The sequence below is a fragment of the Lissotriton vulgaris genome, chromosome 10 (genome assembly GCF_964263255.1).
Source record: "Lissotriton vulgaris chromosome 10, aLisVul1.2, whole genome shotgun sequence".
Classification (NCBI taxonomy): Eukaryota; Metazoa; Chordata; class Amphibia; order Caudata; family Salamandridae; genus Lissotriton; species Lissotriton vulgaris.
The window spans coordinates 1,101,130,709-1,101,148,973 of NC_141698.1; the positions used below are offsets into that span (position 1 = coordinate 1,101,130,709).

An 18,265-nucleotide genomic window follows, 5' to 3' on the forward strand; every position below is an offset into this window, starting at 1 on the left:
AACTTGTTGCAGTGGGGAGCCTGCTTAATGTCTCTTTTCATTTGTGGGAGAAGCCTGTATGCAAGTGTCTTTAATAATGCATGCACGGAGTGCTTTCCGTTTTTTTAATGTTCCCGAGTGGATCTGGGGGCCGCCTGAGAGGAAGCGTACCTGCTTGTGCTGTCGCTGCTCGCTGCTCGGTTTCTCAATTCTCTTCGTCACAGCGTAGTCATCGCGGAACAGACGATCTGCAGAATCCACGGGCAAGGGAGCTTTAAAGTCTTGGATATCCGCTTATCCCTTCGGAACGTGGCGCTTCTGTGCCGACTCTCGCTGTTGTTTGTTTAAACGGAAAGCACTCCGTGCATGCATTATTAAAGACACTTGCATACAGGCTTCTCCCACAAATGAAAAGAGACATTAAGCAGGCTCCCCACTGCAACAAGTTAGATGACTCCAGTTTGCCATGAACTTTCCGCCAACCAATTTATCCTACTTTTTTCGCAGCAATTCAAGACTGCTGGCCCACGTTTCAACCCGGCTACCTTGGGACCCACCCCAGCGTCCCCTGTACTTTACTTGTACAACCAGACATGCAGAATCGCTTCCATTGAGATTGGGTACGTGAGTTTTATATGTACAAACGTGCACCCGAAAACACTTTTAAAGCACTGAGATTTTGTCCTACAATATTGATTCCATCACTAAAACATGCCCATTATAACTTTCCCTTAGGTGTAATACGATGTCTCACAGCACCTACAGCGAGCCCTGATGAAGACCTGATTAAATAATTCTTCCTGTCAAGAATCCTATAGGTCGAAACGCGTAGGCTCAACCATAATGTGCCAGGAGAAAACTAATGCCCTATGATCCAGTTAAAATAATTTGGACTTATCGTGAGAGATGTATCTCACAACAAGGCATATAATCACCCATTAAATAAGTGCTTTTCCCTGGCTATACGCAGGACAACTCAATATTCCCTTGAGGGTAAAACTGTTAACATACCCCTAGGACACCCACGTAACTTTTGTCAAACCGACAGTAGGACCTTGCTATCAATTGTATCACTGTGTATTGTCGATATTTGTATCCATTAATTTCAATCACTAAGTGTTGGTTATTTTTTCACGTTAATCTATTCTTTAAGTCAGAAAGTTATTAGTTGTTGTAAATATATATCAATGTGCTATATGATATAAGGAGATACTCAAAATGAAATGTTTACACCCAATGTGTACCTATTTGAAAAAATGTGTAAATTACGGTGCTTAAAGTATTTAAGCGTTCATTGTCAATAAATAGGACATTGACTTAAAATAATTTGTGAGATCTATGGTGTCAGAGGCATTGTTCACTTTTATCATATTCAAAGTTAATACAGGCATACAAAGGCATGCACAAATACACACTACTGCTTCTTTGCCAATGCTTGTTCACTTTCAATCTGGATTTGCAAATCAAAATGCACATTGATTAGTCAGAGGAACATGTTTTAGGCAAAAATTGGCCAATAATTGTATTTTCACCAAATGTTGTAATCCATGAAATTTATTGCACTGTGAGAGGTTATCCTCCACTTTAATATCCAACCAGAAGCGCTCGTGAACGGGAGAGGGTTTGTCCCCTACGCACAATTACACTTTTAGTTATCATTGCCTCGTGGAGGAAACACCTGAAAGAACAGAAAATCAAAACTGTAGATGTCTACAAATCTACTACTCGAGAAATTACTATCCTCTCATAAGAAAAAAAATCTCAGTACAGTGTACTTTTTAAGTTAGAAAATAAAACCTTAAAACTTTGTTAAAAGCTGCATTTGCATGAGTGTACTATCATAAATCTGTTTTTATGTGAACACTGGACTTCACAAAATGAAAATAAAAAGTATGTACAACATATTTGGTCACTTTTACATTCGATATCTACATCTGCAAAAGTTCTCAAGGGTGTTTGGCTGCCGTCTCTTTCAGCAGATCACACTTTTTTTCTCTTTCAGCACATGGCCCTCCTATGGCACAAGCATCTCTGCTCAAGGGCATTTGCATTTTTTATTTAGAGTTATGGCTCAAAAAGCACACCACTGCCACAATGGCTTCCAAATCCTTCATTTGAGCAGGAGTCACACATTTCCAGCAAATCGAACGTATGGCTATTATCAACCGGGAAACATTCCACTGAGGTTCCCCTGCAGCTCTGTATCCACATTCAGTCCACACGGGAAGAGTGTTATTATTTCATCCAGAGATGAAATATGTCATTCTGAGCACTCCGTGTATAGGATTTCACATCTTTGACATGCACACATTTTGCCCAACCCAATTCCTACCAATTAATTCGTCAATTGCCATTCCGCGCCCGTCTTCTGCACATGGTGTCATTATAGTTTAGCAGATAAACTATCCAGTTGTGCTTCGAAATTTCCATAAATATAGACGTAAATATATTTTTACAAATATATATCTAAATATATATTTTTTTATAAGTGCAAAGCAAAGTTCTGTGTAGCTCCAGTTGGTCCTAGAGTTGAAAACTCTGTTTAAAGGTATACATAATCAGAACCCCTTCTCGTCTTGTCAATCTCCAGTCTCATCTGCCCCTTTCTCGGGGATGGCTTCCAAGCTTCGTCGCGGTTTTGCCACCTCGGCTGTTCCTGTGCCCGGTTTGTTAAGTCCGCACGAAAGGGCAGCATAGTGGGTTTGTTTAAGGTTGTCCATTGTCTCTGTTTTCGCATATTTTAAGAGATCCGCCTGTCCCTGTTGGGAGAAACAGAGTTAGAACATGAATGAAGATGCGATGCGCAATTGTTTGGTGCAGGAATATCAATAACAACACACCAGAAACCTATAAAACTGAAAAGACTAAATGTGAGAACATGATACTAAAAGTAGTACTAAATATAATAGAAGTAACAGGAATGCTAGTAGTTACGTTCTTATACGTCACTTACTACTGCAGTTTTGCCATTTCTTACTACTGTAAAAGGCAGGCATTACTATTATCCAGAGTCAGATCTGTAAAATAGCCTGTTCCATCCTAAGCAAAGAAGTATAATAAACCTATCATGAAGTATTTAAAGTTCCAGTCTTAAGATAAACTGTCTCAAGACTGAGTTATAACAACTTTGCCGAACTTGGCGTTACGTTTAACTTGACCTGCACATTTCTAAAGTTTGGTTTACTTACCAGGAAGGGATGGACTTCAAATCTTCCTTTTTAGGTATTCCCAAATAATTAAAGCTAATTACTTCAGCCACAAGCAGATAAAAGTAATTCATCCAGAGTGATATGGGGAAAAGTACTTACCTTTAACAATAGTTCTCCGCATGAATACCCCTGTCAGATTATACCACCCAATATATAGCATCCTACAAGCAGAGGTTTAACATCCATGTACTGTAACTCTCAGGACAATCTGCAAAACACACCTAATGAACAAATGAATAATAACTTCCAGAGTGCACAGCTGCTCCATCCAAAACACCCCAGCTCTAAACCCGGCTTCAGAAAGAAACTAAGGGAGAGCGCTACTGTAGAGAGAATGTTCAAGTCTTGATGAGTTTATGAAAAGAAGCTTCAGAAGTTGTAAGCTGAAGATGAACGGGGATGGAGTTTCAAAGTTTTGCCAACACAAAGGCGAAGATTCGACCACCAATGCAGGCCTTACAGTATCTAGGTGTGATGAGGTGTCTATGTCCCGATGACCTGAGGACACGAGTAGGTGTGTATCCGGGTAACAGTTTCTGGGGGTTCGTAGAACCACCTCAGTGACTGCATAAGAATAAGTGCAAGTACCCTCAACTGAACTCTTCTGTGACTAAGCAGCCGTGGGAGGGATATTAGGCCTAAAGAGACCAACTGAACTCTGCGAATATTGAGAGTCGTGCCGCAACATGTTGGACTGCTGACTCAGTATTAAGGCGGGTCCACCAGTAGGGAATCCAGTCTGGAGGTTATCAGAGCATGGACAATATTTTTCTGTGTAGCCTTAGGAATCAACTTGTAGGTTTTTCTAAGGCCCTTAAAATGGAGAAACTAGTGGCTGACACGGTGCACATCTGTGGGGCGAAGGTGATGGTAGAGTCTACCCTGATCCATAGATTTCTAGCTGTCTGCTTAGGGAGTGGTGGGAAACCAGGCGGGCGACCAGGATAAGACAGACTGACCTAATAGGAGCAGAGTGTCGGGGGCATGGGTGCGTGGCAGACACAAGTGTGGCACCCCGGGTCATAGCTCGTGGCTGCCTCGCATCTTAGTGGGTGTGTTTTGTTTTCAAAAAGTTAGAAGGGTGGGAGTGAATGCTATTGGTGCTAATATGCCTGTAACCCACTTGCTTATCAGACGTGCTTTGCATGAATGAACCGCGTCTAAAGAACCACTCTGTATCCAGCTTCCTTATTCTCTGGATTGGACTTTTTCCTAAACAGAGTTCCGGCTGGGTTAAATCTCAGGCAACTGTGGATCCTCCAACTGGCTGCCTCAGAAAAGCAGTTTTGAACTAATTTTTCTGTGTGTTGTCTCTTTCGGAAAGCACAACGACCAGTTGTGTGTCATCAGCGTAGGACAGAATTCAAAATAAAGTCAGACTTTTCCTGATAGTTTGTTAACCTTTCCTTCTTAGAAAGTGAATAACTTAAAATCTAGCTTTTACTGACTCCTTAATTTACCATCCTCCTGGCCCTGCTGGCAGCTGGAGCTCAAAGTTGGCCGATGCATTTTTTCCCCTTATGTTCTTAACTGTGGCAACTTTACCATTTTAGGTGATTTTAATATTCACTTTGATAACAAACTGTACTGGTATTAGACCTGGTATTTTGTAATCAATGAGCCCCTATGCCCTTTGAGCTGGTCTGATCATTTTGCAGTTCCTCTCCTAATCAGGGGTCCTGAGTTGAAAGAAAGGCGACGGGTCTCCGTGGGTCTTTATAGATGCTGGGTCCAGCTCCATCCCCGACTTCTGTCTTCGACTTCAAAATTCTGTGCCTACGTTAGAGGAGGATCTATGGGCGAGCACGATGGATCATCTATTCTACCTTTTACAATTCAACCTTTCCAGATAGTACAACTACCTTTACTATTGTCCCTAAGGAGAGATTAACATTCTTTTGGAGACCACCAAGTTTCTGGCTTTATTAAATGCCACGTACTGAGTTCCCCCTCAGACCTTCTACCAGCAGATAAGCTAATAATACTGAGTGCTATGCTCTCCCCCACCGTAACTGACCTGCTGAAGACCACTTTAGCTTGCGAGACAATCCCAAGGGCATCTAAACATTTTTTGATACTACAGCTACTTAACACCTTCGAGTCTCATGACAAGCTCAGCTCGTCATGAGCCACCGTGCTCATGACGAGCTGAGCTCGTCATGACCGTTAGAACGCTCGCATGCTGGGCAAATTCCCCTGCTGTGCGAGTGTTCTAAAGAAACAAGTGTGGGGGTTAAAAATCTAACATATTGAACTGGGTCAATTATCGCACTGTTGCCTCTTTATGCTAAGATTCTTGAGAAGCACATTAATGCCCAGCTGTTTCCATTCCTAGATTCCTATAATGTGCTTCACTGTTCCCAATTTGCATTTCAATCAGAAGGCAGCATTGAAACGGCGCTGCTAGGCATTACTGAACATCTTTAGCAGGAGTTGACCAGAAGAGGAACCGCGGCTCTGATTCTTTTGGATTTAAAGTGGCGCGTTAGACACTGTCCGTGCTCCTCGAGGTTAGCGGGCGCTGGTGTGTAAGGACTGGCTCTTTCCGGGTTTCAGGCGTTCTGAGAAGAGCATTTCTTTCAGGTTATTGCTACACCATATAAATCTTCTGGGCGTAGGTTACCCCAAGGAGTTCCCCCAAGGCTCCCCATTAAGCTCAACGGCATTTAACATACATGTCTGCCCGCTGGTGGATATAGTGGACACTCACGGACAACAGCACTTCACCCAACATCTTCAGTGTCAAACTGGATGTGGCTTAACTGCTTGAAATTAAAGGGAAGCTAGACACAAGTGCTACTACTGGGTAACTAGCCCCAGTTGTGGGGTCTCCCATGTTAGGTACTTGCCCTACCCCCAGGCCGGTGATTAAGGGTCTGGGTTTCCGGATGGATGATAGACTGACTATACATTAGTGAATCACTAAGGTAGATGCTTGTTGTTTAAGCCCACTCAGATCCTTAAGTAAGATACCATGGTGTCTACCTTTGGAGACCCACAAAACTACTGTGCAGGCTTTAATAATCTCCAGATTGGATTATGGCTATGTGCTATGTCTGGGTACTACCAATTCCTGGATAAAATGGCTGCAAATTGTTCAGAATGCGACCGTTCGTCTTCTATGCCATATTCCTCGTGGTGCTTCAGTTTCCCAACATTCCCGCCTATGGCACAAAGTATAAGTTGTTATGCTATATGTATAAAGCCATGCTGCAGGCTGTTCCTCTATATATTCGAGTCCTGATTCATCCTTACATCCCCAAGCAATAGCTACGGTTGAGTTACTGCAATCTGTCCATTATCCCAAAAGTAAGAGGGATAAGGCTGGGAGGGCAGTCCCTCACTTTCTTGGGGCCTAAGCTTTGGAATTCCTTGCCACTTACTCACTGCCTCTGTTACTTATATACAATGTTCAGAAAGATGCTTAGCTCTTCTAGTTCTTGCTTTTTCTTTTCAGCTAGTGCCGGGAAACTCTGTTGAGGTGGCAATACACTTTACAAACCTGAACTGAATAGAATTTGGATTCCACATGGATGGCAAGTGGTGTCATATAGACATTAAAAAGGGTCGGACTAAAGGCCAAACCCTGTGGCATTCCGTAAGGAAGGAGGAAGCTGCCAACTGAAAAGGAGGTAATGAGACCGTTGCAGTCTAGTTTGTGAGAAAGGAGAGACCCATCCATGTACACCACCGCTAATACTGAGTAGAAAGACGATCAATTAGAACTGCATGGGAGACTGTGTCGAAAGCCGCTGAGAGGTACAAGAGGATAAGTGTAGCAGAGAGGCCTTTATCCAGAAGAGATTATATGGTTTTTGTGGGAGCCAACAGGGCACGTTCAGTGCTAAAGTGCTGATGGAAGCCTGACGGGGTCTCATCTGTGAGAGAATTTTCTTCCAGATAGCTTGAAATCTGCCTATTCATTTATTTTCTAGTATTTTTACTGGTAAGCGCAACAACAAAATAGATCTGTAGTTTGATAAGATGGCGGGATCTGCCGACAGCTTCTATAAAAGTGGATCCGTGTGCCTTGACTTCCATGCCGAAGGCCCAAAGGAGGAAGTAATAGACTGTTTAACAGATGTTAGAGTCTAGGTCCACTAGTGTATTGACCCTTTATAAAGATGAAGGGGGAGACCGGGATCATTAGTGGAACCAGATTTATAAATCCTAAGTCCTGACTGTATGTTATATACTGATAGGGGTGTAACATTGGCCACGGATGAGCCCCCGGGCCAGAGGCGACTGGAAAAAGGATCTTCGGTGACTGAGCAAGAAACGTTTTTATAAAAAGCAGTGACTTTGTCCTGGAAGAATGTAGGCCGGTTGTCGCAGAGGTCTTGAGGTGGGTGATATTCCTGCATCCAGCAAAGGACGACAGGAAGGTGCTGAATACAAAATAAAATACTCTGGACAAATTATGGGAGAAGGATATAGACTGAACGAAAAAGTCAGGCCGTATTAACCTAATTCGCTTATGGTAAGACAAACTATATTTTGTAGGCTTCATTCGCCCCCATGTTGTAGTTAAGACGTCAAGGGTGTTTTAGCCATTTACACCCCCTTAATTTTTAAGGGAGATATTAACCCACAGGGAACTGGGCGAGGGGCATTTAGATTTAAGTTCTTTAAGGCAAGACATTTTATCCAGAGCTTCAGAAATCCAGATATTAAAGTTCTACGGATCAGTGAATAGGTTGCCTGTTGAGAGTAGTGGGGTGTCAATCAAAGCCTGCTTAAGGTTTATCAACTGTGATTTTACTCCAGGCTGGAGATAGTCTTGAATGGGACCAAATGGGAGGTGCTGGGGCAAGGCCAGTGATGAACCTGCGCAACCTTCGTTACCACACTTTTTTGATTGCGAACCCTGAACCTTTCCTAGCGCGTCCTCAGTTGCTAAATTGCCCATTTCTCTACTTTGTTTCACAATTGAAATTCTTCTCTTAAGGTGCACTGCAGATCTTTCCACATGGTCTGTGTTTACATGGTAAGGATTGTTATCCCCAGTATGTCTTTGACTCCATCCTGATGATGACCTAATGTGAAACTCATAGTTGGGTCGAAAAATCAAAACTGTTATTACTTTGGACTCTTTATATGTGCACTTGATTAAGGCAATTGTCGGAACAGTAATAAGGTGTGCAGTCCTTATGTAGCACAGCAATATGCCATGTAGTAGTTTTATGGGCATTTTAAACTATCATGTCGGCATTTGTTTACTAGATGTTCCCATCTTGGCTTCATAATTTCTTGCACATTTGATCCCACTGTGACTGCACTGTCAAACGTTTTACTTTTGTAGCACCTTTTCATAATTTAATAATTTCTGTTGATTTTTTATACAGAGCAACTGGTGCAATTATTATGTTTCTCTTTGTCATTAAATGTTTGTTAAGGCCAGTATGTTGAATTTAATTTATTCCAATTTATTATGGTAGGTCACTGCTTGGCCTATCACACACTTTCAATTTCTGTAAGGCACTGTACAGATCATATAGGATACATTTATCTTTACCCTGAAAGATTCTGCCTTCAACTCCCTATTTTACTCGAAGGAACCACAGTTGGTCATTGTATTCATTGGTACCCAGGGTTCCATAGTTTTTGGGTCAGCCTAACGAGTAAGGATACCATAGATTCAACATGGCCGCCTAATAAAGTAAGGATACTGTAGAATCATCACAGCCGTCTAATGATTAAGGATAACAAAGAATCACCATGGCCGTCTAATGATTAAGGATTATGTAGACTCAAGATGACCGTCTAATGATAACAAAGAATTATCATGGCCGTCTAATGATTAAGGATAACAATGAATCATCATGGCCATCTAATGATTAAGGATAATGTAGAATCAACATGGCCGTCTAATGAATAAGGATTATGTAGACTCAACATGGCCGTCTAATGGTTAAGGATTATGTAGACTCAACATGGTGGTCTAATGGTTAAGGATTATGTAGACAACATGGCCGTCTAATGATTAAGGATAACGTAGAATCATCATGGCCGTCTACTGATTAAGGATTATGTAGACTCAACATGGCTGTCTAATAATTAAGGATAATGTAGAATCATCATGGCCATCTAATGATTAAGGATTATGTAGACTCAACATGGCCGTCTAATGATTAAGGATAACGTAGAATCATCATGGCCATCTAATGATTAAGGATTATGTAGACTCAACATGGCCGTCTAATGATTAGGGATAACGTAGAATCATCATGGCCGTCTAATGATTAAGGATTATGTAGACTCAACATGGCCGTCTAATGGTTAAGGATTATGTAGAATCAAGATGGCCGTCTAATGATTAATCATAATGTTGACTCAAGATGGCCGTCTAATGATTAATCATTATGTATACTCAAGATGGCCGTCTAATGATTAGGGATAACGTAGAATCATCATGGCCGTCTACTGATTAAGGATTATGTAGACTCAAGATGGCCCTCTAATGATTAGGGATAACGTAGAATCATCATGGCCGTCTACTGATTAAGGATTATGTAGACTCAATTTGGTTGTCTAATGATTAAGGATTATGTAGACAACATGGCCGTCTAATGATTAAGGATAACGTAGAATCATCATGGCCGTCTACTGATTAAGGATTATGTAGACTCAACATGGCTGTCTAATAATTAAGGATAATGTAGAATCATCATGGCCGTCTAATGATTAAGGATAACGTAGAATCATCATGGCCATCTAATGATTAAGGATTATGTAGACTCAACATGGCTGTCTAATGCTTAAGGATAATGTAGAATCATCATGGCAGTCTAACGATTAAGGATTATGTAGACTCAACATGGTCGTCTAAGGATTAAGGATTATGTAGACTCAACATGGCAGTCTAATGATTAAGTAATAGTATCCTTCCTGGGACAAGTTTGCAATCATACATGTATTAAGCAGAGGATTTTAGCATTGGGGTGACTCAAAAATGGTCCATTGATTCCTTTCCAATGAAAGTGACAAAACAAAAGACAGGAAATAATCTGTATGTTTACCAAGTAAAACCAAAGTGCACAAAAGGTGGGCGAAGCATCAGTGGGTACATGCGATAGATTAGGCGTACATTTAAAGGAGAGGGACATTTTGTAATGGGAAGCAGCACATGGCTCCTGTGTGGCAAAGAAACATCCACCGGAAACAAGAAAGTGTATGATGGATTTCAGTAGCCAATGGGGTGTTAGTCACTCTACATGTATGAAGCCCTACTTAACCTTGCTGCTTGTGCTTAGTATGTCAAGCTCCACGTCTGTTGCCAATGTGTGGAAAGTCTCAGAAAATGCCCCCATAATAGACTGAGAAAGCAAAACTATTTCCGGCTGAATACCCAATCAGCAACACCAGAGAGGAGGACTCACAATGAGATCCTTTTGGTATTAAATTGCAACCTTCATCCTGACATTTAATTGCATGGATGTCAGTCAACCTATCCCCTCTCTGTTCTGATGACCACTTGTGGAGTAAACAAGATGCTGGAAAATGACGGAAGCATGAATAATGCCCTCTTGATTTTATATTTGTGGAAGGGGGCAGACTACAGTTCCACATACCCACTCTCCACATCACTGGAGTCAAGCTATCCAGGCTGAAGAAGGCTGATAGCCAGAAACCGGTCCCAGGATGCTTGATTCCGGTCTGGGAAAGACATGGCTTCGTAGTTCGGGCTGGGCTGTTCCCATGAGTCACAGGGTCAAGGCTGATTTACATATAGCCATTGTCTGACCTAGGGTGGTGTGGAGTGCAATAAAACGATGGATTTAGGCCCAGATCTTTGTACTGGGGTGAATATAAGACATTGTTCTGCATACTGTCCATCAACTGTGGTTTTTTTTGCAATTTTCATCCCGAGTGGGCTGGGTATGCTCAGACTTGAGTCCCATGTTCTCCACATCACTGTAGTCAAGCTATCCAGGCTGAAGAAGGCTGATAGCCAGAAACCGATCCTTGGATGCTTGATTCCGGTCTAGGAAAGACATGGCTTGGTAGTTCGGGCTGGGCTGTTCCCATGAGGCACAGGGTCAAGGCTGATTTACATATAGCCATTGTCTGACCTAGGGTGGTGTGGAGTGCAATAAAACGATGGATTTAGGCCCAGATCTTTGTACTGGGGTGAATGTAAGACATTGTTCTGCATTCTGTCCATCAACTGTGTTTTTTGCAATTTTCACCCCGAGTGGGCTGGGTATGCTCAGACATGAGTCCCAGGCTCTCCACATCACTGTAGTCAAGCTATCCAGGCTGAAGAAGGCTGATAGCCAGAAACCGGTCCTTGGATGCTTGATTCCGGTCTAGGAAAGACATGGCTTGGTAGTTCGGGCTGGACTGTTCCCATGAGGCACAGGGTCAAGGCTGATTTGCATACAGCCATTGTCTGACCTAGGGTGGTGTGGAGTGCCAAAAAACGATGGATTTAGGCCCAGATCTTTGTACTGGGGTGAATGTAAGACATTGTTCTGCATTCTGTCCATCAACTGTGTTTTTTGCAATTTTCACCCCGAGTGGGCTGGGTATGCTCAGACGTGAGTCCCATGTTCTCCACATCACTGGAGTCAAGCTATCCAGGCTGAAGAAGGCTGATAGCCAGAAACCGGTCCTTGGATGCTTGATTCCGGTCTAGGAAAGACATGGCTTGGTAGTTCGGGCTGGACTGTTCCCATGAGGCACAGGGTCAAGGCTGATTTGCATACAGCCATTGTCTGACCTAGGGTGGTGTGGAGTGCAAACAAACGATGGATTTAGGCCCAGATCTTTGTACTGGGGTGAATGTAAGACATTGTTCTGCATTCTGTCCATCAACTGTGTTTTTTGGAACATGACGGAAGCATGAATAATGCCCTCTTGATTTTATATTTGTGGAAGGGGGCAGACTACAGTTCCAAATACCCACCCCGACACAAATTTAACTTGAGGTGGTGAGGAACACTCTGTACCTATGATGAGACAGACAGCCCTGGGGTGGGACATATGAGAACAAGCATGTGCAGTGACATACAACATCCCTTGACTGACAGACTGCTGACAGCCGCCTCTCACACTGACATTTCTGGTGAATGTAGCTTCTGCACACAAGTGCAAGGCATGATGAAGAGGTCACATGCTGTGGGGGAGGTTGGATGTCCTACCTGTGTAATAAGTCATACAATCGCATGTTTCCACAACAGTGAGGAGTGGGCACTCTCATAGGTGCTAGGTATTGCATGTAGCAAAGGTGAGCACCTCTTTGGGGGATGCATGTGACTGATGCTGGCCTATCTCCAATCCCTGGGCATGTTTTGCCATACTGGAGGGCCACGACACATCCTTGTTAGTGAGTGTCTTCTCTTTGTGCCCTGCTGTGGGGCAATGATGGGGCCCCCATCACCTCCTCACAGGCACAGCTAAGTGGCACATCCCGAGCCAAGGGCAGAACTTAAGGATAGACTTTAGAGGCAAGTGCAGGAAGCTGCCTTGCCCAGACGTATCCCCCCACACTACATGCAGGGGCGTAGCTTCTGGGGAAAGGGGGTGTTTGGGCTGTGACACCCCAAAATAAATTCATTCTTGGCTTGTATGTTGGGTCTGGGGGTACTGAGTCCAGTCTGCTATCTCTCTCTCATTTATTTTTCTCATTGTGAGCCAAGAAAGAAATACAAAACAGTGACCCTTGATGTAAACGAGCAAGAGCGAACAGAGACAGAGACACCCATCTGATGGCTGAATATCAAAATGTAAAACCACAGAACATGGAATGATTCGGATTTTCCAGCTTGTCCAAATTGAGTGATCCTCAACAAATATTTTATTTCACAGAGGCTCCTTTTTCTTTATTATCACATATGAGAGCACTTTTAAATACTTGAATTCAGGATGTGCGCTGGATTTGAACCTCATGTTTGATTTAATAGACTATCGTTGCTCCGTCTATAATAAGAATGTAGCTCATGTTTAGGGTTTACATGACTGCTGACTTGTCTCTTATTACACTAATTGCACTGTAGCTGGGGGACGAGCCATGAATATTTCTATAAACTATCATTTTCAATAAATGTCTGTCTATGCAGTAATATATCCTGATGCACTAATATGAAACACCTCCGCGCGTTAAAGAAATACACTTTTTACAATTTTGAAGAGATTTTCATATTTTCACACTATGTTTGCTGCATGATATAAATGCCAACATTTTTCATGGGTCGGCTGTGCGCGGACTCTTGAGCCAAGCCAGATCCAAGGCTCGCCCCCGGCGCGGCTCACCCTACTAATTTGTCAATGTCTCCTTGTCTATTTGTGACTCTGGCTTAGTACATGAGACGTCAGTCACTTGATAAAATTATTTGTGAAAGGCAAGGATTAAAATAATGGATCCCTGCCCACATGCACCGATTTGACAACTCTACCATCAAGGCTTCTTGCAGCAGAGACGAAAAAGAGTGTGTGCAATGAAAATACATTTAAAATAAGTGATCCCAAGCTGGGACTACAGGCAGTTGTGTTGGAAGTGACCGTAGTCATGAGTTCCCAGGGAGAAATGTCAGGCCCAGGAGGAATGGACAGGGACACAGCTTCAGCTGGGGTCCTTGGAGTGTGACACCCCTGAAATGCATTCTTGGCTTAGTAGTTTGGTCTGGGGGCCATCTCACTTCTCCACCCTGCGACCTACTGCTTTTTTAGTTGAGAAATTTGAAGATCACAGCCTCTGAATCCCACTGACTAAGCTACGCCCCTGACTGCATGTCTGATGTTAGTATTAATGGGTGTCTTCAGGTGAGTTAGTTTGTGTGTCTATACATTCTAAGTATGCTCTTACATAAGCTAGACCTGTTGGCTTTGTCAGGCTTGTTAGATCACCCAACTTTGACCAGTATTGTCTTGTGTTTATTGCAAAGGCAAACCACAAGTTCTACTGCACCACAGTTTGTGTCTCTGGACCCAAAGAGAGGACACAAGAAACTCTTATAATTAAGGCTATCATTTTTCTGTTTTAACTGATTTTTACAGATAGGAAACAAAATGATTCCAGTTTGTAATTATTTTCAAGAGGAAAAACACTGAAAATGATACTTCTCATGAGTGACTTTCCATACAGTCTTTGGTAAATTCCAGGCCAACAGCTGAGCAGATAGATAGTAAAGACTTAAAAAGCAGGTTGAGATGTCCTTAAATACCACCATATGTTAAGATATGTTTTTATTATAATGGTTCTATTTACCTGTGGGTGGAGTGTTTTGCTATATTTGGTGCATAAATAGCTAAAACACCCAATCATTAATGTACGAGTGCATGTTTATCAGTTAAGTACATGTGGAAATATATTTTACGACCTCATTTAGTCTGAAAACACAGTTTAAATATGGAAAAATACCAATGAGATGGGCAAAAAATAAATATGGATAAACATATATGGAAATATTAAAAAATGTAATTCCATAAAACAAGGAGTCATACTTAAAATCAGAAAAACAGGACCGGCAGATTAACTGCAGTGCATCCCCCAAGCATCAACAAACCCAGAAGCATAAAAGGACAATACTGGAGATCCCAAGGAGAGGTGTTGTTTATAGCAATCGTACCTTCTTCAGGTTTTCTCTCGGTTTTTGACACAGGACTCATTCTTTTTCTGAAAGTTTTTGGTCGTTATCCTAGAATTGGATATGAACCTAGGCCATACTTTTATAAACACCACCGCTCTAACTGCGGACCCCACTTAGTCCTTCCATGCACCACAGCTGGCTCACCGCGCCGCCAGCTGCCGGCGCTGATGACGGCCTCAGCTACTCAAGGTGTAGAGTTCTGTGTATCTCCTTTGGGATTGTATTTTTTTTATTTTTTAGAGTTTGTATTTTTGGGGGGTAGGGGGTGCAACAATACCCATTCATTTCCCATAGTGCATTGCAGTTTCCAATACAACTCACTGTCTAATTGGAATGGAAAGAAACCATCTGTATCTACAACCTGAGGTGGGCAAGTGGCATAATTGGCCTGGGAGAGAGATTAATCAGACGCCTCTCTTACAGGCAAAGCGTGTAAACTTTTTTCTTGCTCTTACAAAGGAAAAAAAGTTTTGGGGACTTATTTGGCCTCCTGGAGGCCAGGAAGCAGACCAAATCACTCTTAGTTTACAGAGGTTTGAGAAGGTGACTAGAGGCTCAGGTGACTGGCTGCATTTAAGTGAGTTTTCTGATACTGAGCAGCACACACGGAACTGTGCGCAGGGCCAGACCGGCTGTGACGTCATCAGCATGGCTTCTCCCTTCCGGTTCCACATCACTTTGGCAGAGGTGATAAAGTGGTGAGGGAAACATACTGGGGTAAAACTGCATTGAAAGAGTACAGCCATCTTTCTCCAAGGAGGCTCAAGGGGTCTAACCAAGTAAGAATATTTGGAAACAAGCATTGGTACAGCCAATAGGTCTTGCATTTGGGACCTTAGAAGTATTTAGACATGCTGCACATTATCCTGAGTGCTACAAAATCTACTGTTCTTCAATGTGTAAGCTTTAACACTAATAGGCACATTATAGCACTCCATTGGGAAGTACTTATTTAAAGTGTTAGTTTTGTGCAACAGGTAGTCTGAAATCATATAGTTGGAAGTGCTTTCATACGCGATAATGAAGAACTAGACAACTATAAAAGACACATTAGTGATACATACATTAATAGTGAATCTGTACTTTTAGACTCGCTGCATCTCTGGATAAAATGCATGTGCAATACATATTTGGTCTCCGTAGGAAGCATCGCAGAACTAAAACCGAACGTCACTTTTAGCAAAGAGGCTCCAGAGTAAGTAAACAATGTTCTATTTTTAAGTATCAAAATAGAAAGAATGAAGCATGAAATTGACCTTTTTTCCACATTCACTAAGTATTAAGGGACTCAAAATTTGACAATTAAATTACATCAGTGTTGACATTTCATTACGTTAGGCAATAAGCCACAAGTTACAACATTCAACACAATTATAATAATGACCGGTACCTAATCTCAAAATATACCCCCACGTCAAGAATGAAAACGAGGAACGGAAGGAAGGGAAACCCAGAGATCTGTGCCGGTCGTACCGTCCCATTTCTCTGTTGAATGCTGAACCTAAGATCCTGGCTAAATTGCTGGCCAACCGTTTGATTGGCGTGATTGGCGACTTAGTGCATCCGGACCAGTCGGGCTTTATTCCACACCGCAATACTGCCCTTAACCTGCGTAGACTCCATGGAGCCCTTGCTAGGGCCCACACGCTCAGGGAGCCAGCCATCCTGGCGTCACTGGATGCCACGATGGCGTTTGACTCCCTTGAATGGAACTACCTGTGGGCAGTATTAGCGAAGTACGGATTTGGTTCGGAATTCGTAGGATGGGTCAAGCTTCTGTACGCCAGCCCGCTGGCCAACGTAACGGTCAATGGTCGTGCCTCCACGTCCTTTGCTCTCCACAGGGTCACCAGGCAGGGTTGCCCCCTGTCGCCCCTGCTGTTTGCACTGGCACTTGAACCGTTGGCTGCTTGGCTACGGCACCACCCGGATATAAACGGAATACGGTGGTCCCCTGGATTCGAGGACCGAGTGTCGTTATACGCTGATGACATTTTGCTGTATCTCACCTCTCCTTGTCAGTCGCTTATTGTGGTATGTGATGTGCTTCGTCTCTTTGGCCGGCATTCCAGCCTAGTTATTAACTGGTCAAAGTCGCACCTGTACGTGCTGAGAGGAGGGACGCCTCGACTTCCAAGGGACTGTGGCGTACAGGTCGCGAGGCAGGGGTTTAAATACTTGGGGATATACATTTCAACGGACCCCAAGATGCGCTACACGAATAACTTGCTTCCCCCACTCGTCCGTCTCCGACGTGACGTAGAGGGCTGGCGTAGACTCCCGCTCTCCCTTCCTGGGCAAGCGGCATTGTTTAAAATGATGTCCCTGCCCAGATTCCTATATGCTCTACAAAATACCCAAGATCCGGTTCCTGCCAGTTACTTTAGGGAAATCGAGGGCTTGCAAAGTGCCCCGCTCTGGGATGGCAGGCCACGCATAGCTATTACGAAGCTTACGCTCCCATGGTATGACGGGAGTATAGCATTGCCCGACATCCGGAGATATTATTGGGCCTCCCAGTTGGCAGCCCTTAATCACGGTCTCTACGGTCCAGCAGAAAGCCCAGGCCACGCCATGGATCGGTGGCTCCTGGACGACGGGAAGTATCACAGGGCGTTGTACTCGAGATCTCTGGATGGTCGAATGTCGGGGCCAACGAAGACAGCTGTGCACATATGGAGGGCGATCACGAAATCACAGGGGTGGAAGGATAGACTCACAATGGCAACCCCTCTCTACGACTCTGAAATACTGGGTAAACTGTGGCACACTAAGGGATTCGACAAGTGGGACATGATAGGCATCTCCGAGGTGGATGACATCATAGTGAGAGGGGAGATAAAATCTTTTGCTCTATTACAGGCGGAGTTCCAGCTGGGCGAGACGGAATATTTCCGGTACGCCCAGCTACGTCATGCACTTCTGGCAGTTATGCCGGAGGGTGAGAGAATCCCTGAATACTCCCCTCTGGAAGATAGAGTGCTAGACGGCCATATGCCTGATAGCGCTATTTCCCTAATCTATAAAAAACTGATCAATGCCCGTACTGACCTCCTCCTGGCAGTGAGAGGCCTGTGGGTACGAGATGGGATAGAGCTTGATGACGAAGATTGGCAATGTGCGGTGTCCTCCCCCAAGGAAGTTGCTATCCCTGCCAGGCTGCGACTGGTACAATTAAAAATTCTTCACAGAGTTTACGTCACGGGTCCCAGATTGATACACATGGGTCATTCAGTGGATGGACTCTGTATGCGTGGGTGTGGAGCCCTAGCCACCTTCATGCACATTATCTGGGAGTGTAGTGCAATAGCCTCCTACTGGAGGCAGATACACATGATTATGAGTGAGGTGACCGGGGTGGATCTTCAGGCGGAGGCTCGGTGCTGCCTCCTGAATATCTGGGGCCCAACTGATTACAACAATGCGCAAACCCAATGGGTTACCCTGGGAAATATGGTTGCGAAACGGGACATTGCACAGATGTGG

The 18,265-nt window shown here is 43.5% G+C and overlaps 1 protein-coding gene across 1 annotated transcript in view; it reads right to left on the reverse strand.

Moving 5' to 3' along the window:
* Nucleotides 1–1,517: 1,517 nt before the first annotated feature.
* Nucleotides 1,518–18,265, reverse strand: part of PLCL2 (phospholipase C like 2) — a 422,947-nt gene continuing 406,199 nt past the window's right edge. The window contains exon 6 of the mRNA XM_086942184.1: nucleotides 1,518–2,738. Within this exon, the coding sequence (XP_086798310.1) occupies nucleotides 2,559–2,738 (180 nt within the window). The 3' untranslated portion in view covers nucleotides 1,518–2,558. The remainder of the gene's footprint in view (nucleotides 2,739–18,265) is intronic.